General features: G+C 37.8%; 4 protein-coding genes and 1 pseudogene across 5 annotated transcripts; 2 read left to right on the forward strand and 3 right to left on the reverse strand.

Annotated features, from left to right (window-relative positions):
- Nucleotides 1-1,354: 1,354 nt before the first annotated feature.
- On the reverse strand, nucleotides 1,355-2,353 carry LOC110772760 (uncharacterized). The gene has a single exon (XM_021977227.2). The coding sequence runs from the start codon at nucleotides 2,303-2,305 to the stop codon at nucleotides 1,355-1,357; it is 951 nt and encodes a 316-aa protein (XP_021832919.1). The 5' UTR covers nucleotides 2,306-2,353.
- A 4,525-nt stretch (nucleotides 2,354-6,878) lies between these two features.
- Nucleotides 6,879-7,960, forward strand: LOC148292627 (uncharacterized). The gene is made up of 2 exons (XM_088245182.1): nucleotides 6,879-7,725; nucleotides 7,797-7,960. The coding sequence occupies exons 1-2, from the start codon at nucleotides 6,879-6,881 to the stop codon at nucleotides 7,958-7,960; spliced, it is 1,011 nt and encodes a 336-aa protein (XP_088101308.1).
- Nucleotides 7,961-8,364: 404 nt separating this feature from the next.
- On the forward strand, nucleotides 8,365-10,565 carry LOC148292628 (uncharacterized). Its single transcript, XM_088245318.1, has 4 exons — nucleotides 8,365-9,097; nucleotides 9,217-9,303; nucleotides 9,569-9,639; nucleotides 10,338-10,565. Exons 1-4 carry the CDS (start codon nucleotides 8,365-8,367, stop codon nucleotides 10,563-10,565), a joined length of 1,119 nt encoding a protein of 372 aa, XP_088101444.1.
- A 1,100-nt stretch (nucleotides 10,566-11,665) lies between these two features.
- LOC110754424 (uncharacterized) lies at nucleotides 11,666-12,627 on the reverse strand (annotated as a pseudogene).
- Nucleotides 12,628-17,152: 4,525 nt separating this feature from the next.
- Nucleotides 17,153-19,747, reverse strand: LOC148292629 (cucurbitadienol 11-hydroxylase-like). 2 transcript variants are annotated; one of them, XM_088245175.1, is made up of 9 exons: nucleotides 19,503-19,747; nucleotides 19,092-19,419; nucleotides 18,842-18,991; nucleotides 18,494-18,742; nucleotides 18,316-18,405; nucleotides 18,137-18,215; nucleotides 17,942-18,048; nucleotides 17,660-17,760; nucleotides 17,153-17,527 (listed from the first exon to the last, which is right to left on the reverse strand). In XM_088245175.1, exons 1-9 carry the CDS (start codon nucleotides 19,703-19,705, stop codon nucleotides 17,434-17,436), a joined length of 1,401 nt encoding a protein of 466 aa, XP_088101301.1. In that variant the 5' UTR covers nucleotides 19,706-19,747; the 3' UTR covers nucleotides 17,153-17,433. The 2 variants fall into 2 exon arrangements, with proteins under 2 accessions (XP_088101301.1, XP_088101300.1); XM_088245174.1 differs by having other exon boundaries at nucleotides 17,660-17,787; nucleotides 19,503-19,744.
- Nucleotides 19,748-23,627: the final 3,880 nt, after the last annotated feature.

Raw genomic sequence — 23,627 nt, forward strand, 5'->3', positions numbered from 1 at the left:
TCTTTCTTCGCATAAGTTTCATAATTTCTATGCTCACTAACCAAAAACAAAACAAAGAATATAAGTTGTCTTCTCTATGGGAGGGCGCCGCCATTTGTTGGTGGTTGATTTTAGGTCCAAATGTATTAAAATTTCAGTGCATTCAAAAATAAAAACTCATCCCAAAGAGTATAGACAAGAATTTCATGAACGAATATCAAGCACAATACATCCTAAAACTCCTACACCGCAGACACTGTGTCATTAATCGTCTTTAGTGATTTGTCTAACTCAAGGCAATATGTATTTTAGTTTTTTTTTTGGTAAAAAGGCAATATGTATTTTGATTCTTATGGATGTTTGTAAATATTTCTAGTTATGGGATATGAGAAAAGATTTGTTATACATCTAAACTATCATATAATCTTAGAACAGGATGTAACAAAAGGAAAAGGAAAGAAGAGACTGCACTACAGTTTCTGGTAAAAAACTGTAACAAACGGAAATTGCAGTGCAGTTTATAATAAAAAATCTGCTCAAAAAATGTGAAAATAAACTAAAATCCAAAGCCATGATCAAAGTATTAAAACTAAGTTCAAAACAAATTTAAGTAGGCCAGCAGTTGTAACATTCCAACAAACTTGCAAAAATTATTTTGAAATCGAACTATGAAACAAAAGAAAAACTGCACTGTAGTTTTTGGTCAAAAACTGCAACAAACGGAAATTGCTATGCAGTTTATGAAAAAACATATGCTCAAAAAATGTGAAAAGAAACCAAAAGGCAAAGCCATGATCAAAGTACTAAAACTAAGTTCAAAACAAATTTAAGTAGGCCAGCAGTTGTAACATTCCAACAGACTTGCAAATATTATTTTGAAATCGAACTATGAAACAAAAAAACTGCACAGCAGTTTCTGGTCAAAAACTACAACAAACGAAAATTGCAGTGCAGTTTATGAAAAAACATCTGCTAAAAAAATGTGAAAAGAAACCAAAAGGCAAAGCCATGATCAAAGTACTAAAACTAATATCAAAACACATTTAAGTTCATGAGCAGTTGCAACATTCCCATAGACTTGCAAAAACTATTCTAAAATCGAATTATGAAACAAGAAACTGCTGCAATTTCTGGTCAAAAACTGTAACAAACGAAAACTGCAGTGCAGTTTATGAAACAAAATCTGCTCAAATGTGAAGACAAGCATTTAATGGCAGTTAAAAATGAATATCCATTGATGAAACAATTGTATAATTTTCATTAACTTAAAAAAAGAATCATAATATCCAATTAGAAGTTGTGTAGCCAATTAAAAGTAACTAAAAACTGCAATGCAGAAACTGACTATACATTCATGTCAACTGAGAAGGAATGTTCACATCACCGCCTTGCAAGTCTTCCTGTTGTGCCCAACAACACTACACCGGCTGCATTTCAATGGCCATATAACTTCACCAAAAGCTTTGATTATCTTCGTTGGTGGTCTTTCGGCTGGCCTTTTTGTAATTGGCAGAAGCACAACTCCAGCAACTAAACCGTTGCTGCCCAAGCCTTTGCTAATATCTGGAATAGGAAAAATAGGACTCTCATAGGCTTTTCGAAAGAAGTAAGAACTGTAGTAACACTCAACGTAATCACAAACCGAATCTTTCTTTGCTAGAATTGCAGCCACGGCATGCGTACAAGGAAAATCATCAATTTGCCAAAGACGGCAAGAACACGTCCTTTGCCCTAGATCAACCATCACATAATAATCAACAAATACTTCAAAAATAATGCAACTAGAACGACGAATTGCCCAAGTCCTACCAGCCTCCACGTTTTCCCACAGTCTAGTTTCCATCTCTGGACACAAAAGTGTTGTCCACTTCTCCGGTTCAATTCGTCGTTGAGAATTCAATACCATTAATTTCTGTCGAATCCCTTCTATCAAAGGTAACACCGGCAAATCTCGAAATACACCAACCCAATTATTAAATGACTCGGCTAAACTGTTTGCCATCTCCTCGTAACACATTCCTTTGAAAAAATCGTTGGCATAGTGATCTCTAGACAAATCATATATAAATGTCTTCACTTTCGAACTCCCAACAATTACCAACTCATCCATTGCTACTTTAAACTCTTCCTCCGTAACAGCATATGCGCATCTACTAAATAGATTGATAACACGGCCTTGGAGCAGTTTCCCATAGCCTGACTTCGAGTACTTCGATATCAAATTCTGTTTGAGGTGATAGTAGCAGTAAGAATGAGGCCTTCCAGGAAACACAACCCCCAAAGCATTTAACAAACCTTGATTGAGGTCCGAGAAGAAAGTCACCATTCTCCTAATCGGTAGCAATATAGCAGCCAAATGCTGAAGAAACCAAGTCCAATTGTAATACTCCGAAAAATTCAAGGTGGATTTTCATATTTTAGTGAAAAGTAATATCATGGTGGAGAATGATTATGGGTATTTTATCAAGTGATTTTGGATTGAGATTATTAAATTAAGTGTGTTTAATTTCAAGTTGGACAAACATGACCTAATTTCAAGTTGGACAAACATGACCAAAATACCCCTATGTGTGGATAATTAACAAAACACCCTTGTATGCAAAGAAAAAAGTGAAACATGGAGGACATCAAACCACCCTCCTCCCATTCTTCCCCCCTTGCCTCAAGCCACCATTTATGAAAGGATGAGTCACCTAGTCTAAAATGGTGAGTCACCTAACCTAATTAAGATTCTTAAATCATGAAATTATTCTCTTCCTTCCCATTCATTGTATCATCACTCTCTTCTAACTTGATGACTCACCTAGCCTAAGGCTCTTCAATCATGAATTTACTCTTATCCTCATCATTCATTGTATCATCCCTTTCTTCCTCATTCACCTTAGTTTCATCCTTATTCTTCTTTTGTTCCTCTTCAAAATCCAAATTTGTCATTTCGTTGGAGCAGCCGAGAACTCAAATTTCAGAAGCTCAAATGAGAAAACTTTAGTCATAAAAGTTGTTCATTTACGTGATACCTATAACATACTCAAATTTCAGCTCAATTTGACTAGTATAGGCTCTGAAACGTTGGTATGATCACAATAAGTTTACAATTTCCTGATTTCACAGCAATATGCTCGGTTTCAATATGTTTATGTGATTTCCTGTACTCACATGACTTTGGTTCCTTCATCAAAGTTGTTTGAAATGCTGTCTATTATAACATATCAAAATTTTAGATTGATCGGACTTCTATAGCCACCTTGGGAACGTTTAGAGTTGAACTTGTTTATAGTCTTCGACCTTAGTTCCTTCCCTCGTTTTCAATCCAAAATACTTAGGGGTGGGCACGGTCCGGTTCGGCCCGGTTCTCTCTTAAACTCGAAATTGGAACCGATACTGTTCATCTAATCCAGTCGGTCTGGTTTTTCATTAAAACACCTTATAGAACCGGACCAACCCGAACCTATTTATATCCGGTTCGGTTTTTGGTTTTCCAGTTCGGACCGGCTCTTAAGCCCTTTTTTCTTTGTTGGAATTTTAAAGAGATTTAAGCCCAATTGAATTTTAAAAAAATTTTGGGCTTACAAATTCACAATTAGCCTAGTTCCCTTCCAATTGTCCCAAACGAAATTTAGCAAACATTAAATTTAAAATTACAACCCAATAACAAAACAAAAACACATATAGCAAATAAAATTACAGAAATAACATTCAAACTATTCCATCTTCCAGTGAAAACAAAAAAATGCTCCATCTTCCCCTTGTTCCTTCTCGAAGGTCTCTTCGCAACACGAAGAGGCATTTTCTTCAAACCTTCTCTATTAAGATCCTCTCCCAGCCCCCTGCATGTAGAAAAAGAGAATTCATGTGCAAAAAGGCAGACAAAAATGAATAACAGATGACAAGAGAAAACATAAACAAATAACAAGTGTTGTGGTAATCGTTGTGAGAATTGTTACATAAACAAAAACATAACTATATATGATTTTTATGCATAAAGAAAGTCAAAAAGGTATGGACAACCAACATGGCCTATGATATGCTTTACAACCAAAAAAAAAGAAGACGTCATCAACAACAAGCAGCAATTCACTAAATTGCAGATCTTTCATGAATATAAAAAATGCCTATTAAAATAAAGAATTTACACATATCACCGGTCAAAATTAACCAAAAAACAATTCAAAGTTTGCAACTTTAGTAGTAAAAGAGAGAAAGGAAACCTGGGTCATGGCCCTTTAGAGCAAAAGAGAAGTGGATGCTACAGCGCCTCCTATAGCACGCACAAGCTCTCCCTACACAAACAAAAACAACCCATTGCACCAAAACCAATTCCAAGTCCAAAAATCCACATAAATCAAAAATTGTACACTACTAAACAAGGAAAATACCTTGAGCTTTGCCTAGTTGAGCGTTCTCGTCATAGAGAGAGAGAGAGAGAGAGAGGAGGAAGAGGTGTTTGTGCCTAATAAATCACGGTCGTAAACTGACCGAAGGGGCTTCCTATCGGCCCTAGCACCTATTCATGAGCTGGAGCGTGGCATTTCGTCAGGCGTTTTGCCTTCCTAAAGACAAAGGAAAAGCTGCGAAGGGGGAATCCTCTCGGCCTCGAGACCGCGGCATTATTGGCCGAGGCTGAAGGACGAAAGAGACACGGCCGAAGATATTAGAGTCAAATCGCCACGTGGCAGCAGGGTCCCACGCCTCATTCAATGAAGTAACGCCTCTGACTAGCAAACCCACTAGCAGCAAAAAAGCATTTAATGCACGAGGGAAGAAGGGAAGTGACTAAAGTCAGGATTTGGTGATAGAAATCAGAGTGGTTAGGCGCAAACGTTCTTACAAATATTCTTACAACTTAAGGTCAGATCACCAACCACCAGACCAGGGCATTAAATGCGTTCCCACGGCCAAGGGCGCAGAACCCACGATTAGGGCGGAGGCCGAGATTTACCAAGATTTATGGGGTCACACCACCATGCTTCACGATCCCAAATGTCGATTGGACTATCCACTTGCTCTAGTCAGGCTCCACCATGCAGATTTTCAGCCTCGATTACTCCTCCAGAGCTCTTCCTATAAATACCAAGCTCAAGCTACATTCAAAGGGTTCAAATACCAAACCAAAAGCCTCTCACGGAGCAAATTTTATTTTCCTGTAATGCACTTTCAATACCTTTACTTGCTTTCTTAGGATTAGTGATAGATTGTAAGGAAAATCCATTCATCAATATATCATACGACCGTCGCTCTCCGAGCAACGCGCCGGAGCATTGCCCAAAACCCACCATCAACACCACCACTAAACGGCCTTATAGCTCAGGCCGTGAACCTGACGGCCGAGATCAGTTCCTCTCTCGGCCACAGTCGTTTGATTAGGAGTCAAACTTAAACAGGCGCACCAATTAACCATTGTATCCAAACACATCACCATCTCGACGCACGGTAGACCGTGCTGGCACGCCCGCGCACAACCGCACCGCACCCAAAAGAAGGACGTCACGTGTTGACGCATATCCCCTCGGCCCGGAGCACCAGGCCGTGAGATTTGCGCAGCCAACAAGAGGGAATAGAGAAAGGGCGGCTGAGAAAATAATGAAGGGTAGAAGAGATGAGAAGAGATCTGAGTTAGGGTTAGCAACTAAAAGATAAATAGGGTGAGGTTATGTGCAGCCCTTTCTATATAAAGAATGTAGAATCGATGCACCAACCAATCATAATATGGTATATTTAAATAATTTTTAAAAATTATATATTTAATAAATAACCAGTCCGGTCTAATCCGATTTTTTAAAACAGCAAATCGAAACTGGAATCGGGTTGAACCGATCTGGTCTGATTTTTGGTCAACTAAGTCCGGTTTTGGTCAACACGATTTTTTTTCAATTTTTTCCAATTTGGTTCAGCTCGGTTCTTCGGTTTTCCGGTTTAAATGCCCACCCCTAAAAATACTCATTTCAAAAGCTCAAAACACTATGGTTTCTTCATGATAGTTACTCCAAATTCTCCTCTTTATAACATATCCAAAGATCATCCAAACGCAACCATATTAACTCTTTGAAAATTGGTATGAACAAAACTTGTTCAATTGATTATGTTGAATTTCTTGTTATAGATGTGTACTTTCTCTCAAATGGCTTGTTCCTTATCATTCAATTGCTCAAATTAGCCACTATCATCTCAAGTAAATGATTCTTTGAAGGCATGAAGCTCATTTTTTTATTGTCTCTTTGAGTACTAGTTATAAACCAAGGGTTGGTTAGAGTGCCTCAAGGATATATATATCTTTCGAAGTGTGTTTTAGTGAAGTTCTAGATTATTTCGATGTGATTTCGTTCCAATTTCATTATGGGATTTTGTTACATCAAAATGAAAATCTCAAGGGTTATTTCAAAGTTGGTTTTGTGCCATTTGAATTTAAATTGATTTTTGTGAAATTTCAAAGTCGAGACTATCCTGCTGGAATTGTTTTGATTCTGCTGCATACCTTGTTTTGAATAAGTGTTTGAAAACTTCCTAAACTTGGATTTTCATGAAATTTTAGTATGTTTTACTTTCTCGTATTTTCTTCAGATCTGGAAAGTTTTATCCAACTTGGTTGTAAATTGTAATTTTGGTGATTTTTCAAAATAAAGTGTACAAACCTGAAAAAAAAAAGAAAAAAAAAAAAAAGAACGTTATGCAGCCTAGTCTGTTTTGGTTTCTATTTTGACATGCTTCCTTAACCCTAATTTTTATCAAATTTTGACATCTTTAATGTTTCTATGTCTAGTTGTGATCTGGAAAGTTTTACATTATTTTGATTTGAACTCAATATTTAGTGAATTTTCAAAGTTAACGTGTTCCAAATGGCGCAAGAAATGACACCACAAAAGAATGAAGCTCAAAACCAACGAAAGCCAAGAATCAAAATGATGGCTCAAAAGAGAAAAAAAAAGCCATCCTATGATCGAAAAGCAAAGCACTCGGACTATGTCCAGTTTCGGTGCAGCCTCAATGCTTACAACAGCATCATTACAGATGTTAAACCAAAGCTCAATCAAAGGCAGAAGATGTTGCTCAAGAAAACCCCTTTCTGGAACTTCATTGAGTTGTTTTACCACCAGAAAATTGATATGAATAACATGAATAAGTCGGACCTCGACTTAATACAGCTGCTGAACCAGTTTGATCCAGATTCAAAGTCCTTCAAGTTCGGCACAAAATCATTCCACATCACAGGCAATGCAGTGACTCAGATCCTAGGACTGCCAAACAAAGGAGAATATGTCACACTTGGCTATGATAGATACACTGCTGCCTTCAGAACAAGGCACTTTGGACAAAAGGGAAAACCATCAAAAAACCAGGTAGAAGCAGAATTACAAAAAACAATTGCCTTGGCAAACCAGCTGAAGAAAGAAAAGGCTAAGGCAGAGCAAAAGAAGCAAAAGAAGAGAGGAAAACCAAAAAAGGAAGCTGAAGAAAAAGAAGGGGAAGATGAAGAGGAAACGGAGGTTGTTGACTACGACAAGGAGGTGGTCAGCCTAATCTTGATCCTGCTCTGCATGACATTCCTCTTTGCCAACTCTTCATCCACTTTGCACTGGAAAATAGGTGAGCATTGTGTGAATCTAGACACACTTTCAAGATATTCGTGGGCAAGAGCTGTTTCAGCCTACATGAATGAATCCTTGATTGCAAAAGAAAAAGCAAAAGTAAAAAAGGGAGGAGAAGCATCTATAGGAGCTGTTTCGGGTTGCACTACCCTAATATTGGTAAGTAAAGAGTCGCTTATCAATGCATTTTGAGTTTTAGGCAATGCAGTATCCAACATAATTTATGTACTGCAGTTTTATTTTGTGAGAGAATAAACATCATACTGCCAATCCTTGGCAAGGAGGAAGAAAATCCTGCCATTCTTAAATGGAGTCTTATGGAACTCCACACAAGATTCAACCAAATAAAAGACTTAAATGACATCGAGGTATGCAATTTATCGCATGTTCTATTTTAATGTATGTTGAATGTGAATCCATGCTAAATCATTCTCATTGTACAAGGTATTTTCAAAGCCCCAAAAAAGCGAAAAACTACCGGGGAAGAGGGAGACCCTGTGGAGAAGGTAATTAAAATCTGTACACAGTGCATTGCAGTTTCTCTTTTCCATTGCAATTTCTAAACCATTCTTATTGTACAGGGTGATTTGAAAACATATAAAAAGAGAAAAACCACCAAAGAAGAGGGAGACCCTCTTGACAAGGTAATTAGAATCTCTAAACAGTTTCTGTTTTTCCCATTGCGGTTCCTAATTAGTTTCATTTCAATTTGCAGAATTGCCAAATTGAAGATGATGAAGGAAAACAAGGAGAAGCAGAGCCCCCTATACCTCTTGCAATTCAAGACATCTTGGTAAAATCCATGACAGACCAAATCAACTACCGCCAACGCCAAGATCCTAGCTTCGTTTGCCCAAAAAGATTACAACTGTGGAAGGATAAAGACAGTGAGAAGAAGATGACAGAATTGTGGGATATATTTATCCAGGCAGAAAAAAGATCAATTGAGCTGCAAGAGGAGTTGGAGAAACACAAAGACAAATTAGATAATGAAGAATGTATAAGTGCTGCCTTGACAGTTGAATGTACAATTCAGCGTCAAGAAATACTAAATATGAAAAGGAGGATTGCAGAATTAGAAGGCAATGAACCTCACATTGACCACGAGACAAGTGCAAAGAAAATAAAGATTCAAGAAAAATACAAGGACGAACTTGAAAGAATGTTCTCGGACACATCAATCTTTGAAATAGAGAGGGACCTGCCTACAGCACAAGAAACACAACCAGTTAAACAGAAAGAAGAAGAGAAAGAAAAAGAGAAAGCAGAAGAGAAAGAAAAAGAGAAAGAAGAAGAAGAGAAAGAAGAGGGAGAGAAAGAAGAAGAAAAGGAAGAAGAAGACAAAGAAGAAGAGAAGAAGAAAAATGCTCAAACACCTGATGTTCCTTCAAGAATACAAAGGCTGAAGAACAGAGAAAGAAAGAGGCTTCAAGCATCTTGCTATCAGTACGAAAAAGATAAGCAACCAAAAAAGAAGGACGCAAAAAAGGGTGATGAAGAAATGCCACAATTCAAGCTTATCTCTTCTGAGGAGACATCAACACAAGAGGATCCTCTAAATCAAATGGAGGTATACAATTACTGCAGTTCAAGCTTCCTTTTGTTCATGTTTTCTGCGTTGCAGTTTCTAATTAGTTTCCTTTCAATCTGCAGTCAACACAAGAGGCATCTCAGCCTGATGCCACAAAGCCACTTCTTGATTTCCCAAAAGGAACAAACCCTCATGATTCGATACTTGTAGGTATGCAAAACTCAGATGATGAGGCTTTGGCAAAAAAGACACGAAAAAAGCCAACAAAGAAAAAACTAGGATGGGATCAAAAGAAGGTTTGGTAGAAAATCCCAAAAGAGTACAGGGACAAAATTGAAGAATACTACTTAAGTACTCAACCTGGGTAATATCCCTATCCCAAAAGAACAATTCTTTCATCTTTTATTTTCAATTAAACTGAAACTCATCTTGTGAATTTCATGTATTCAAATCCGCAGTGATAACTTTTGGGCAGGACTCCGTTCTGAGAAAGTGACAAACCGCGATATCAAAGATATTGTATGGGACCCGGAACTGTCACAAAACGTAAGTCTAAACTACTAATTCTATAACACACACTGCACTGCAGTATATTACCCATTAACAAGTCCATTTTTCTCCAATCAATGTGAAACAGGTTATTGAGGCCTATATACAAATAGAGGAGGAGAAAATAGGGCCCATGCAGACAGATAGTCCACGATACATGTCCACATGGACTTAGGTAAGAATTATTTTCAAAATTCAAAATTGTTTAAACAGACAGGTTGGCACAAGGCCCTATTTCAAAATTCTTGGGCTCCTCATTATTTTCAAAATTGTTTATACTAACAAATTGCCATTCAATGCTTGCAGTCTTACATGTGAACCTTTCTAGAGCCAGGTTGGCACAGGGCCCTGTTTGAACCGTTGCTTGAAAAACTCGGGAAATGCAATGTGCTTTTCTTCCCAATCATTTCAAGCATCGAGTTCCTTTTTACACTCCTTGCATTTCACAAACATGAACGAAAGTGGAGACACTACAATCCACTGAGGTCGTTGGGAGCAAGAAAAGAAGAAAGATGCGTTGACATTGCTCACAATATGGTAAGTGGAATGAAGCTGTCTTAATTTCTCAGCACAACAAAAACACAAACTGCAATGAAGTTTCTGTGTTATTCCTACAGCCTAATTTCAAACCAAAATTATAATATGCAATGCACGAATTACCCTTTCTTTTGATGTTTTTTTCCTTCTTTAAACAGGTTAATATTGTTGAAGGGTGGCTGGAATATATAAGACCTCAAGCACAAGTGTTCTTAGAAAGTAGAAAAATACCAAAACTTGTGAAGCAAAGGGAAGGGCCCCCTACACCTGTACTCAAGGACATGTCCCCAAATGAAGAACTCACTCTCAATTGGATTCGGCAGAATCCATATCAGTTTCCATTTGAGGAGGACATAGAATGTGCTCAACAAAGTTCATCTTCGTAAGAATTGTTTCTACTCAACTTTTCATTACATTTTGAAATCCTTCAAAACCAAAAACTAATCTCCTATTCATTTGCAGGTTGGATTGTGGCATGTTTGTCATGTTGTACATGGATAAAATTGCACAAGGACAGCCCATTCCACAAAGTGTAGACAAGAATTTCATGAACGAATATTGAGGTCAATACGTACTAAAACTCCTACACCACAGACATTGTGTCATTAATCGTCTCTAGTGATTTACTAAAACTCCTACACCACAGACATTGTGTCATTAATCATCTCTAGTGATTTGTCTTTTGTGAACTCAAGGCAATATGTATCTTGATTGTTGTGGATGTTTGTAAATATTTCTAGTTATGGGATATGAGAAAAGATTTGTTATACATCTAAACTGTCATAATCTTAGAAAAGATTTGTTATACATCTGCTCAAAGCGTAGACAAGAATTTCATGAACGAATATCGAGCACAATACGTACTAAAACTCCTACACCACAGACATTGTGCATCTCAAGGCAATATGTATCTTAATTGTTGTGGATGTTTGTAAATATTTCTAGTTATGGGATATGAGAAAAGATTTGTTATACATCTAAACTGTCATATATGTTTTGGATTGCTCATATTATATGTCTATTATGTTTGATGTTTTGCCTTTTGGATTGCTCCTTTTAAAAGAGGGTTTTCTGCATAGATCATTGCATTGCAGAAACACAAACTGCATTGTCCCAGGGTTTTCTGCATAGATCATTGCATTGCCTTTTGGATTGCTCCTTTTAAAAGAGTGTTTTCATCCCTTCTTGTTTCAGATCACAAATGGCACAAGAAATGACACCACAAAAGAATGAAGCTCAAAACCAACGAAAGCCAAGAATCAAAACGATGGCTCAAAAGAGAAAAACAAGAATTGAATGGCAGTTAAAAATGAATATCCATTGATGAAACAATTGTATAATTTTCATTAACTTCAAAAAAGAATCATAATATCCAATTACAAATCGTGTAGCCAATTACAAGCAAATAAAAACTGCAATGCAGAAACTGACTATACATTCACTAAATCATATCTAACATAAGCAATTGTCAACTGAGAAGGAATGTTCATATCACTGCCTTGCAAGTCTTCCTATTGTGCCCATCAACACTACACCGACTGCATTTCAATGGCCTTGTACCTTCACTAAAAGCTTTGATCCTCTTTGTTGGTGGTCTTCCGGCTGGCCTCTTTGTAATTGGCGGAAGCATAACTCCAACAGCTGAACCGTTGCTGCCCAAGCCTTTCCCAATATCTGGAATAGGAAAAATAGGACTCTCATAGGCTTTTTGAAAGAAATCAGAACTGTAGTAACACTCAACATAATCGTAAACCGAATCTTTCTTTGCTAGAATTGCAGCCACGACATGCGTACATGGAAAACCATCAATTTGCCAAAGACGGCAAGAACATTTCCTTTGCCCAAGATCAACCATCACAGAATAGTCAGCAAATACTTCAAAAGCAGTGCAACTAGAACGACGAACTACCCAAGTCCTACCTGCCTCCGCATTTTCCCACAGTCTTGTTTCCATCTCCAGACACAAAATTATTGTCCACTTATCAGCTTCAATTCGTCGTTGAGAATTCAATACCATTAATTTCTGTCGAATCCCCTCTATCATAGGTAGCACCGGCAAATCACGAAATACGCCAACCCAATTATTAAATGACTCAGCTAAACTATTTGCCATCTCTCCATAACGCATTCCTTGGAAAAAAAAGCTTTGGCGTAGTGATCTCTAGACAATTCAGATATAAATGTCTTCACTTTCGAACTCCCAACAACCACCAACTCGTCCATTGCTACTTTAAACTCTTCCTCCGTAACAGCATATGCACATTTACTAAAGAGATTGACAACACGGTCTTGGAGCAGTTTCCCATAACCTGACTTCGGGTACTTCGATATCAAATTCTGTTTGAGGTGATAGTAGCAGTAAGAATGAGGCCATCCAGGAAACATAGCCCCCATAGCATTTAACAAACCATGATTGCAATCCGAGAAAAAGGTCACCATTCTCCCCATCGGAAGCAATATAGCAGCCAAATGTTGAAGAAACCAAGTCCAATTCTCCTCTGTCTCAGAATCAACAACTCCAAAAGCTAGAGGATAAAACCCTGCAAAACAAAACCAAAAGCACAAGTATAAGCAACAACGAATTACACAAAACAGTAAACATAAACTGCAATGCAGAGTACACAAAATAACAACAAATTACACAAAACAGTAATGCAGATTACACAAAAATCCAATACAGTACAGTAACCATACCTTGATTCCCATTCTTTCCGGAAGCACAAAGAAGTTGCCCCTTGTACTTGCTCTTAAAAAACGTAGCATCAATGAACAACAAGGGTATGCAATATTGAAATCCAGCAATGCAACCACCAAAGGATACAAAAAACCATCTAAAGCGATTAATTCCAGCTTCACATTCAAGCTCTCATAGAGAACCAATGTTAGTTCCATTTACCGCATCCACATACCACACTAACTCGTTGAAGGACTTTGACTCATCACCATGAACGTCCAGTTTAGCTAACTCTTTGCCAAACCATGCGTGGTAGTATGAAATGTCTATACCATAATAATCTTTCAACTCGTGTATAATCTCAATTGGCTTCAGCTCTGGTTTTGCACGAATTCTGTCCACAAAGAGAGAGGACACCACACGAGACCTCATCATCTTACTCTTTGATTCCCGTATCCGACCCACACATGTATGCACATTATTTAACGTCCGAATTACAAAACAGCCGGTAGATTCACAACAAGAAGCATAAACACGCCAACTACAACCCTCCAATTTCTTATTCGAACAAACAACAATCACTCGCTTCTTGTCATTGTCGGCATATAAAAAATTAAATCCTGCTTCAAGAGCATACTTGCACAATTTCAACCGGAACTCCTCTGCACCACCGTCAAACTTCTGCCCTACATGATGTATGTACATCTCCCACTCATTTGACAACAAAGGCTTAGCACTTGCTCTCTTCGACCTGCCCAAAAATTCATTTCTGTCTTCGACAGTACTAGAACACAAAGACTCGCCCTTTTCACATGATATCAACTCCTTATTTGCACAAACATCACCACTATACTCACCGCTCCCCAATAAATCCTTAACTAAAATATTCATAGTCTTCGCATTTGATATCGACAAATATGCCATCATCATATCTAAATCACTATCCGTTTCTAGTAAACAACTAGAATAACCGGGCAGCGAATACCATAACGTGAAACTACCCAACTGCAAACCCCTAAACCTTAGACACAAAGTCTTCGAAACATCAACCATGGATGATTTTTCTGAAACTGAAAACATGATGGTTTCGGACTTATATGTGCACTTGGAAATGACACAAACCTCCATTAGCCTTGAAATTGGATACAAAACAAGAAACAAAAACATAAAACAATTCAAATCAGTAAATAATGTAGATGAGCATTTGTAATATTCCCATATACTTGCAAATATTAGTCTGAAATCGAATTATAAAACAAATGGTTCTCCAATGCAGTTTATGAAACCATAAACTGCAATGCAGAAAAACTGCAACAAACAGATGCAGTTCATGACAGAAAATAAAAAAATTCAAATAGAAACCAAAAGGAAACCAAGATCAAAGTACTAAAACTGAAGTCCAAAAACATATAAGTCGATATAAACGAAAAAAGGTTCAAAAGTACTTATACCTCAACACCTAGGACTGCCAATAATCAACCCAACCAAACAGCAGCTCAAAATCAAATCTGATCACAAAACGAAGAATATAGGGTTTAGGATGCAAATCGAACGACAATGTAGCAGAAAATCACGCCACAAAACTGAGCTCGAAATACCCGAACTAAGGAGAACATATATCGCCCAAAACTGAACTTTATTCCGCATGCAAATCGAAAGAAAACCAGAAAAACACAGAAAATTGTAGAAAATCGAAGGAAAACAAACCAGAAAATCGAAGCTCCCTTCGCAGAACCAGAACCAGAGCTCCAAAACCTCAAAGCCGAACGAAAACGAAAGAGAAGGTATTGCGCGTAGTTTAAACGTCCAAGGGTAAAAGCGCCATTTGATTTGTAGGTTTAAAGATGGGCCAGGCTTTTTAAGAAGAAGGGTACAATTGTATTTTCAGGTTTTAGTTTTAAGCTGGCCCAACAAATCTGGGCCTACTCTTTGGGCTAATCCAAAATACCAATTCTTTTATGAGGATTAAAACTCAAACCAAAATACCTAATGTCTCAAATCCAAATTACTAAAGTTAATTATGTATGATTCCTAATTTTTCTGGTAAATATTCAGTTATGCTAAGATACGTTCATATTATTATTCTTCTCCAATATGGAGGTATTTATACAAGTACAAAGATGTGTTAACCCTAAATAAAATAGGAAATATATCTAAATTAAAATATGAAGTAAATCTCTATTACAATAGGACTAAATAATAATTGGTAAGTAACCAAAATTCTAATGAAATAAGGAACCAAAATCCTAACTAAGTAAGGACTCGCCAACACTCCCCCTCAAGTTGGGCAAAGATATTTCGCACGCCCAACTTGACAAGCGAGTCACAGAACACCATACTTGAGAAGCACCAATTGTAGAGAAGGCCTTTTCATCAACCACGAGTGAAACAAGTGACAAACTAAAGCAAAGTTCGCAGCGAAAACACAAGAGCAAACCCTAAAAAATAGGGCACATAGCAGAACACAGAAACCTTGTGAGCACGGCAGCAGATAAGGCAGAACACAGAAACCCTGTGAGCACTGCAATAAGTAAGGCAGAACACAGAAACCCTGTGAGCACGGCAGTAGATAAGGCAGAACACAGAAGCCCTGTGAACACAGCAAAAGCAAAGGCAACCAAGGACTCGCCAACATTATTTTCTCAAAACTTCACATATTAGTCGCATGATCAATTATCATAATAAGGAAGTTGAGGACGTAAAGTAAACCTAGGCTTAGTAGTCTATGTCTACATGTTGCTGTTTTTTGATAGGATCCCGAGGGCTCTTTAGTCTTTTGAAATTTGGCCAGTTGTCATTATATGACTAGTTATGTTAAGAGATATGTACATTGGGTAAAGGTTGAACAGGGTTTCAACACTTTTACGTAATATATGGGAAATTTTATGACGTATTATCATCGTTTATTGTAATAAACTCTGCAAACTCATGAAGCTCCCAATCTTTGAGGAATTATTTGAAACCCTAGAGTCAGATTCAAGTTTCAACAAGATAGATAAGTCTAAATATTTGTTTTCGGCTTTTCCAATAGACAATTTTATTGCTGCACATTCAAGAATAACATCTAAACAAGCTGAAGACAAAATAATCTCAGTTTTTCTGCTCTTCAAACTCGATGTGAGTTTTATTTTGAGTTTTTTTATGTTATTGTACTGGGTGTGCGAACTTTGTTCTAGACTTGGTTTGAGTTTAGATGTTCTTTTCCGGTTGTGTTACGGTTCTATTGTGCCATTGGTTTGTGCTTTGCACACTCCCCTATTTGGCGTTTTAATGAAATGAGATATGATTTCGACCCAAAAAAAAAACAAACTCGATGTGAATGCCATCCCCAAATCCTAACATGGGATTTCGAGCAATGCGTGCCCCTTTGATCGTTGTCCACCTATTAACAGAAATTCAAACGATGGTTGGTTAAGATCTGTCAAGAACTGCATACACAATTTTTGAAACTTGAGATCCAAATGAGATAAAACAAGAGGGCAAAGAAATGTGTTAAGTTTCTGATGTGGAACTGTGTGTATTCTTCAACACTCCACCACATGTGAGACCACTTTTTAGTGGGCCACACGTACAACTAATTTCACATCGGTCACTTTTTTATATATATTTTTTATATTATTTTAATTTGGGGTTTTGTTTGATTTGGGTTTAATCGGGCCAAGTCAACCGACCTGCTTTGATACCATGTTAAGATTTTAGAGAGACGGACCCTTGGCCCACCACTAGCAACATCGATATTGTCCCCAACTTAACCACCAATTTAGCATGTGTGGGGTTTCATTACATGGGACTTTCTATTTTCAACTTTCCAACGGCTTTTTACATTCACATTCTCACACACCCCCACAAGTGTGATGAATTTTCAAGCCTATCACGTGGACAACACATATTGGGTGACGTGGAGCACGTGTGACCGTTAGGCTTTCACACGTGGACTAACCTGGCTCTAATATCATGAAGGAAGTTGAGGTTCCCCCATTGCCAATTGGTTTTGGGGTGGAAACTCAATTTCCTTCATGGTATCGGAAAATTCACCATTCTTTTGATCTTCATCTCATTGATTTGTTTGTTGGTTGAGAGATTTTTCATATTTGTAGAGCATTGGTATGAGAAATCTTCCATCTTTGTTAAAAATCAAACCTAGGACCTCTGGAGTAAATACTCGTATTCAACCAATGAATATGAACAATAATAATATTGGTCCAATCCAAGGTATTTTAACGTATTAAAAAAATTTACAAATTTTACGCAGATTTATTAATACTTTCATATTGTGGATTCCTTAATATGCATTGGCAGTTAAAAAAGGTAAACTTAAAATTTGTTATTTATTAAATCAAAAGAAACAAGGAGGCTGAATCCCCAAACAACCAGATAGAACAACTCATTTAGAACAACTCGTAGTTAATATTTGATAACTAGAAGGCCTTTTTAGTGCACAACCCTCAATTATTCCAACTTCTTATATAGATTTTCCTGTTTTTGGGCTAATTCATAACTTAATTGCACGTTATTTTTAATTATAGGTACATCTAGACACGTGCTCGATCATTTCCCATAAACAGAATTTGAAAAGTATCTCAGTTTTTCTTCTCCGAGAGCTTAATGTGAATGCTTGCCCCAAATCCTAACACATGCGTTCGAGCAATGGGTCCCGCTTTGATCCTTTTCCAGCTATGAACAAAAAAGTTAAAATCCAAAAGATGATTAAGCTCTATCAAAAACCTTGTAGGCACACAGTATATTTGTAACTTGTGGTGAGAAAATGAGATAAAAAATAAGAGGGGAATGGTGAAATGTACGTACCTATATTTGGTGACCATGACATGGAGAAAGGTGGCCAAGAACACCCTACTATACTCTGCCCCTGCGCATTGTCTCGATCCTCGACCAAACGGCATGAAGTTCTTCGATATAACAAGGGAGTCAAGGTCCTAGTTTCCATAAAATATTTACACACACACACACATATATATATATATATATATATATGTGCGTATAAACAAAATTAGCTTATTTTGGAAAAATGGCAATATTACTCTCAAGTTACAACATCAAACCCCTCCCTTCCTCCCCACGAAAACGCACCTTCCAACGCCACGGATTGAACTCGAGGGGATCCTTGAATGTGTTGGGACTTAGTTGAAGTGCAGAGGTGAGAGCCACAATCGTCCAACCCGCTGGAATTGTAAATCCTGCAAAGCATGTACTTCAACATTTTAGTGAAAAAAACATTGGCAGTTAGAAACTAAAGGCCTAAGCTATTTGTAACCAAGGACGTACCCTTTACTGGGATATCTTTCAAAGCTCTGCGTAGCAATGCAGGTGCAACATTTCCCAGTCTAAGAGTTTCATTGATAACCTATGTTTTCCAAAGACCAGCAAGTTAATAAGACTTTTTCCATAGTAAAGTGTGAGTAGAAACAACATGTTGCGCTTGTGTACTTTGTAGAACTAATTACCTGACGAGTGAAAGTCATCGATTTATATTCGTCCCATGTGAGTGAGGAATTTGCATTTTCTCTGTTTTTGAGAAGTGCCTCATTCTCAGCCTTGACGACAAAAGATATTTCATTATTTGTGACATATGTAGAAAATTAAAGAACTTGTTAAATTGATGCGTAAACTTGGTGTACTTACAGTCAACTCTTTTAAAGCTGCAGGATGCTCTGCAAGTAAACTGAAAGCTAATGCCAATATTGATGAAATAGGCTCAAAGCCAGCAAACAAGGCCCCAAATACGACATAAACAGCAAAATCCTCGGACAAGAACTTCTCTTTGTCCACGTCGCTGCTGATTTGGTCAAGGAAATCTCCTCGATGTGTGTCCGGTGACATGCGTCTCTTCTTTAGCATATCCCTCAGCATTGTTGTTATCTTGTTGCCGTCCTGAATAGGTACCAAAGCTTTAAATATCTTTATGGTATCTGATTGAATAATTGAAACAAATTTCGCATGTTTTGATAAACAAACCATTTTGAATACTACCTTTAAACAATTATGGTATGCTGTACCAGGAACATTCAAGGGAAATGACAAAAAACTGCTCATGATTCTAAAAAATTTATCACTGAGGTTATCAGATGATGTTTCAGCATCATAACCAATCATATGCTTGGCACCAAAATTTAAGAGCATCTGCGACGGCGAGAAAAGATAATTTTAGTATAAACAATAAGCGCAGTGGATCATAATAACTAATAGATAAGTGATTAAGTAGTTGGGTTGAAATTTTTACAACTGAGCTAGCATGTTTAACTTCAACAGATGCCTGACTTGACCAGGAGGCTAGAGTTTTGACGACCGTTTTTTCTATTAGAGGGAGCAACTTTTCCTGAAGCGTCTCAGTGCCCAAGTGATTTAATGCAATGCTCCTTAAGTACTTGTGAACGACACTACCGGCTGTCTTTATCTCGCCAGAAAGATTGAAGATCTTGGCAAATGAGTCGAAGAGCCCTAGTTCAACTAGCTTGCCTTCTTGTTGAAAGAGGTAACTATTGAATTCGGGATCGACTGAGACTACAATTGGTCTACCAGCCAAACTAGTCCGAAATATTGGGCCATATCTGCAAGGCAGAGAAGAATTTAAGCGAGAAATGAAACTAGAATTTCTTATGGTAAATTGAGTAGCCATAGTTTATTTACTTACTTTTGAAGTCTCTTCTTATAGAAAGGATGAAGATCAAGGGAATAGCTCTTAGTCATCGCATTGAGAGTCTCTCCAACGAGAGGCCAGCCCATAGAACCTGGAGGGAGAACCCCATTGCACTTTGGATTTCTCCATTGTGTAATCCAGTGAGTAATGTATGTCACTAGCAAAACTACTAAACTCAATCCAACAACAGCCCACATTTTCAGATCAGAGAAAGAATTGTAGTCTTGTTGGTAAACCTCCCTTCTCTTTATAGATATATCATGTATCTCACTGCAAAAGAGGCCATCTTTGGAGATGGTGCTGTTGGTCTTAAATGTATTAAAGTCTCTGTGCGTGGCAAATCTACTTACCTAACCCTAAAAAGCTTGTATCTTAACATTAAAATCTATCTAGTTGCAGTAGGTTTCTACTCTTTTTTTGGGTCAAGTTTCTGCATTGGTAGCAGCATTAATACTTAGTTAGGGGCATTAAAACACAATTTAGGTATTTTAAGCTAGGTTTCTAGAATTCCATCTAGATAAGTATTCTATACGTGCATCAAAATTTTTAATCTTGCTCATCAATCCACGGGACCACGGCGTATAAACATAAATCACTACACAGAGTCAACTCATCAACACTGATTTATTTTGTAAGTCTATTATAAGTTTGTTAGAACCTCATGTTTAGTTAGGTTATGGGAGGTGTAGCCTTCTTGCATTCTAGCTCAATATGAAATACATTTTTTATTTATTTATTTATTTTGAAAAGAAAATTCAGATAATTTTATTGCTCAAGAAATACCATTCTCATCGTTAATTAGGAGTTTCTAGTCACTAAATCGATGCTCGAAATTTGTCTACGTACAGTCAACTCCTGCAAAACTGAAGAATACTTTGCTAGTAAACTGAAAGCTAAAGCCAGTACTGGTGAAATAGACTCAAACGTAGCAAATAAGCCCCCAAATATCAGCGGCAGTGCAAAATCCTCTGTTATTAAAGTATTAGGAGGGCGCCGCCATTAGTTGGTGGCTGATTTTAGGTCCAAATGTATTAAAATTTCAGTGCATTCAAAATTCTATTTACATAGGCACACGCTAAATTTTTATTTTATTTTTTGGTCAAAGTTAGGAAGGAGAATGGAGGGGGGAAACTCATACACATAGGTATTTCGGACTTGAATCCAAGATCACTTGGGAGCACACTAAATGTTTGGGCCAATCCAACTAACACCCCCTTAAAAAAATCTATTTTAGTGTATTAAAAATCATACTTAGATACCCCGTCAAAAAAAATTCATACTTAGGTACATTAAAACTTAGCAGGGGCATTCAAATTAAAATTCTATTTAATATGTAGGAAGACTCTAGCTGTTTATTTTAAATTGGTCCCCATTTTTTCAAGCAAATATAAGGCCCAAAATTTCTTCACATTAAGGATCACAAAAATTACATTAATGCCACATGTTCCCAACGCTGCTTGTTAAAATGAAATTATGATTTATTCCGTTTCAAACTTTTAAGATTGGGGTTCTTCAATTTTTTGAAAACTTTTTCTTTTTATTAACTGATTTTGTTAACACAATTTTTTTTTTATAAAAAACTTAAGAAGCCAACCTCTTCAAAAATAAAAACCTCATATGCCAATAGGTAATACACAAAGTAATGTGTATGGTTTTTTCATTTTTTGATATAACCGATCGTCAGGATAGGAGCACAGCCGGATCTAAGTGTGGGCTGGAGTGGGCTTCAACCAAGTGCTGACTTTTTAGAATATACAACTTAGGCTAAGTTGTCCAAGCCCAAACTAGGTGTATCAAATATTAGCCTACACCTCTATGTAGACATAAGCCCACCCTTGTATAATCCCAGCCGTTAGATTGATTGGAATCCATGTGATGTAATTTTAGAACCCGTGTGATGCATTTTTATAATAAATATAAATACTTTTTAATATAATAAATGTTGTTGATATGTGCTCCTGTTGCCTCACAATCTCCCAAAGCAAGGCCCCACGTACTCCATAAAGGTCATATAATGGATTGTTTATTATAAAGGTAAATGATAATTTCCTCTTTGTCCAACTCCATTTTGTTTGTTGCAATTCATTGTTTTCTTATAAATTGTTTTTTTTTTTTTACGTAGGCACGCTAAATTTTTATTTTTTATTTTGGTCAAAGTTAGGAAAGGGAATGGAGGGGGCAAACTCACACACGGGTATCTCGGACTTGAATCCAAAACCACTTGGGAGCACACTAAATGTCTGGGCCAATCCAACTAACACCACATCAAAAAAGATACCCCGTCAAAAATCTTCATGCTTAGGTACATTAAAACTTAGCTGGGGCATTCAAACTAAAATTCTATTTAATATGTAGGAAGACTCTAGCTGTTTTTTTGGGGGTCGAAATCGGAAGACTCTAGCTAGCTAGGTTGGCCGAATATGGTGCAGCATAGCCCAGGGCCAGGGCCTGACTAGACCTGGCAATATTGCACACAACCCGTTAACACGACACGAATTGGCACGAAATTATCAGTATTTGGGTTGAGCTTAATGGGTCGGGTTGAAAACGGGTGAACCCGTTAGCCACCCGTTAAGCTAACGGGTCGTGTTGGGTCGAAAACGGGTGAACCCGTTAGCCACCCGTTAGGGAGGTTAATTTTGTAATTTTGCAAAATATTTTTTCTTTTCTTTTCTTCTTCCTCTCCTTTTTTTCTTCTCTTCTTCTCTCCACTCAACAGACTCCTCCAGCTCTTCCTCTCCTTTTTTTCTTCTTCTCTTCTTCTCTGCTTCTCTCCACTCAACAGACTCCGTCAGCCCAGCCACTAGAGTCCACCAACGAGCCCAGCCACCAGAGTCAGCCAGGGAATAAAGAGGAGGTATCTGGTAGAGCTGGCAAACGGGTCGTTTTAGCGGGTTTCGGGTCGTTAACGGGTCAATCCGTTTTCTTAACGGGTTGACACGAACACGACCCGTTAAGTTAACGGGTGACAAATACTAGACCCAAACACGACCCGTTACAATTCGCGAATATCCGACACGACCCGTTAACCCGTTAAGAATAAACCAGAAAAAAAAAAAAATCAAAGCACAGCTTCTCTACCCAGCTAGCCAACACCTTCTCTGTCCTTTTTCCCCCAAACCCCAACCCTAACCTTTCTTCCCTCTTTCCCTTTTCATTTCAATCTTCTCACCCCAAAACAGTATATATCTCTCACAAATATATTAAAACCCAACAACAACAGAAACTGAGGAAGAAAGAAAATTCAATCTGTGGAACTCGACCCAGATACCTCCTCTTTATTCCCTGGCTGACTCTGGTGGCTGGGCTCGTTGGTGGACTCTAGTGGCTGGGCTGACGGAGTCTGTTGAGTGGAGAGAAGCAGAGAAGAAGAGAAGAAGAAGAAAAGGAGAGGAAGAGCTGGAGGAGTCTGTTGAGTGGAGAGAAGAAGAGAAGAAAAAAAGGAGAGGAAGAAGAAAAGAAAAGAAAAAATATTTTGCAAAATTACAAAATTAACCTCCCTAACGGGTGGCTAACGGGTTCACCCGTTTTCGATCCAACACGACCCGTTAGCTTAACGGGTGGCTAACGGGTTCACCCGTTTTCAACCCGACCCATTAAGCTCAACCCAAATACTGATAATTTCGTGCGAATTCGTGTCGTGTTAACGGGTCGTGTGCAATATTGCCAGGTCTAGTATCTGGGTCGAGTTCCACATATTGAATTTTCTTTCTTCCTCAGTTTCTGTTGTTGTTGGGTTTTAATATATTTGTGAGAGATATATACTGTTTTGGGGTGAGAAGATTGAAATGAAAAGGGAAAGAGGGAAGAAAGGTTAGGGTTGGGGTTTGGGGGAAAAAGGACAGAGAAGGTGTTGGCTAGCTGGGTAGAGAAGCTGTGCTTTGATTTTTTTATTTTTTTTTTCTGGTTTATTCTTAACGGGTTAACGGGTCGTGTCGGATATTCGCGAATTGTAACGGGTCCTGTTTGGGTCTAGTATTTGTCACCCGTTAACTTAACAGGTCGTGTTCGTGTCAACCCGATAAGAAAACGGGTTGACCCGTTAACGACCCGAAACCCGCTAAAACGACCCATTTGCCAGCTCTAGGCCTGACCCAGAGCCCATGGTCCAATACAAAT

This window comes from Prunus avium, chromosome 8, assembly GCF_965620075.1.
Source record: "Prunus avium chromosome 8, drPruAviu1.hap1.1, whole genome shotgun sequence".
Lineage (NCBI taxonomy): Eukaryota > Viridiplantae > Streptophyta > Magnoliopsida > Rosales > Rosaceae > Prunus > Prunus avium.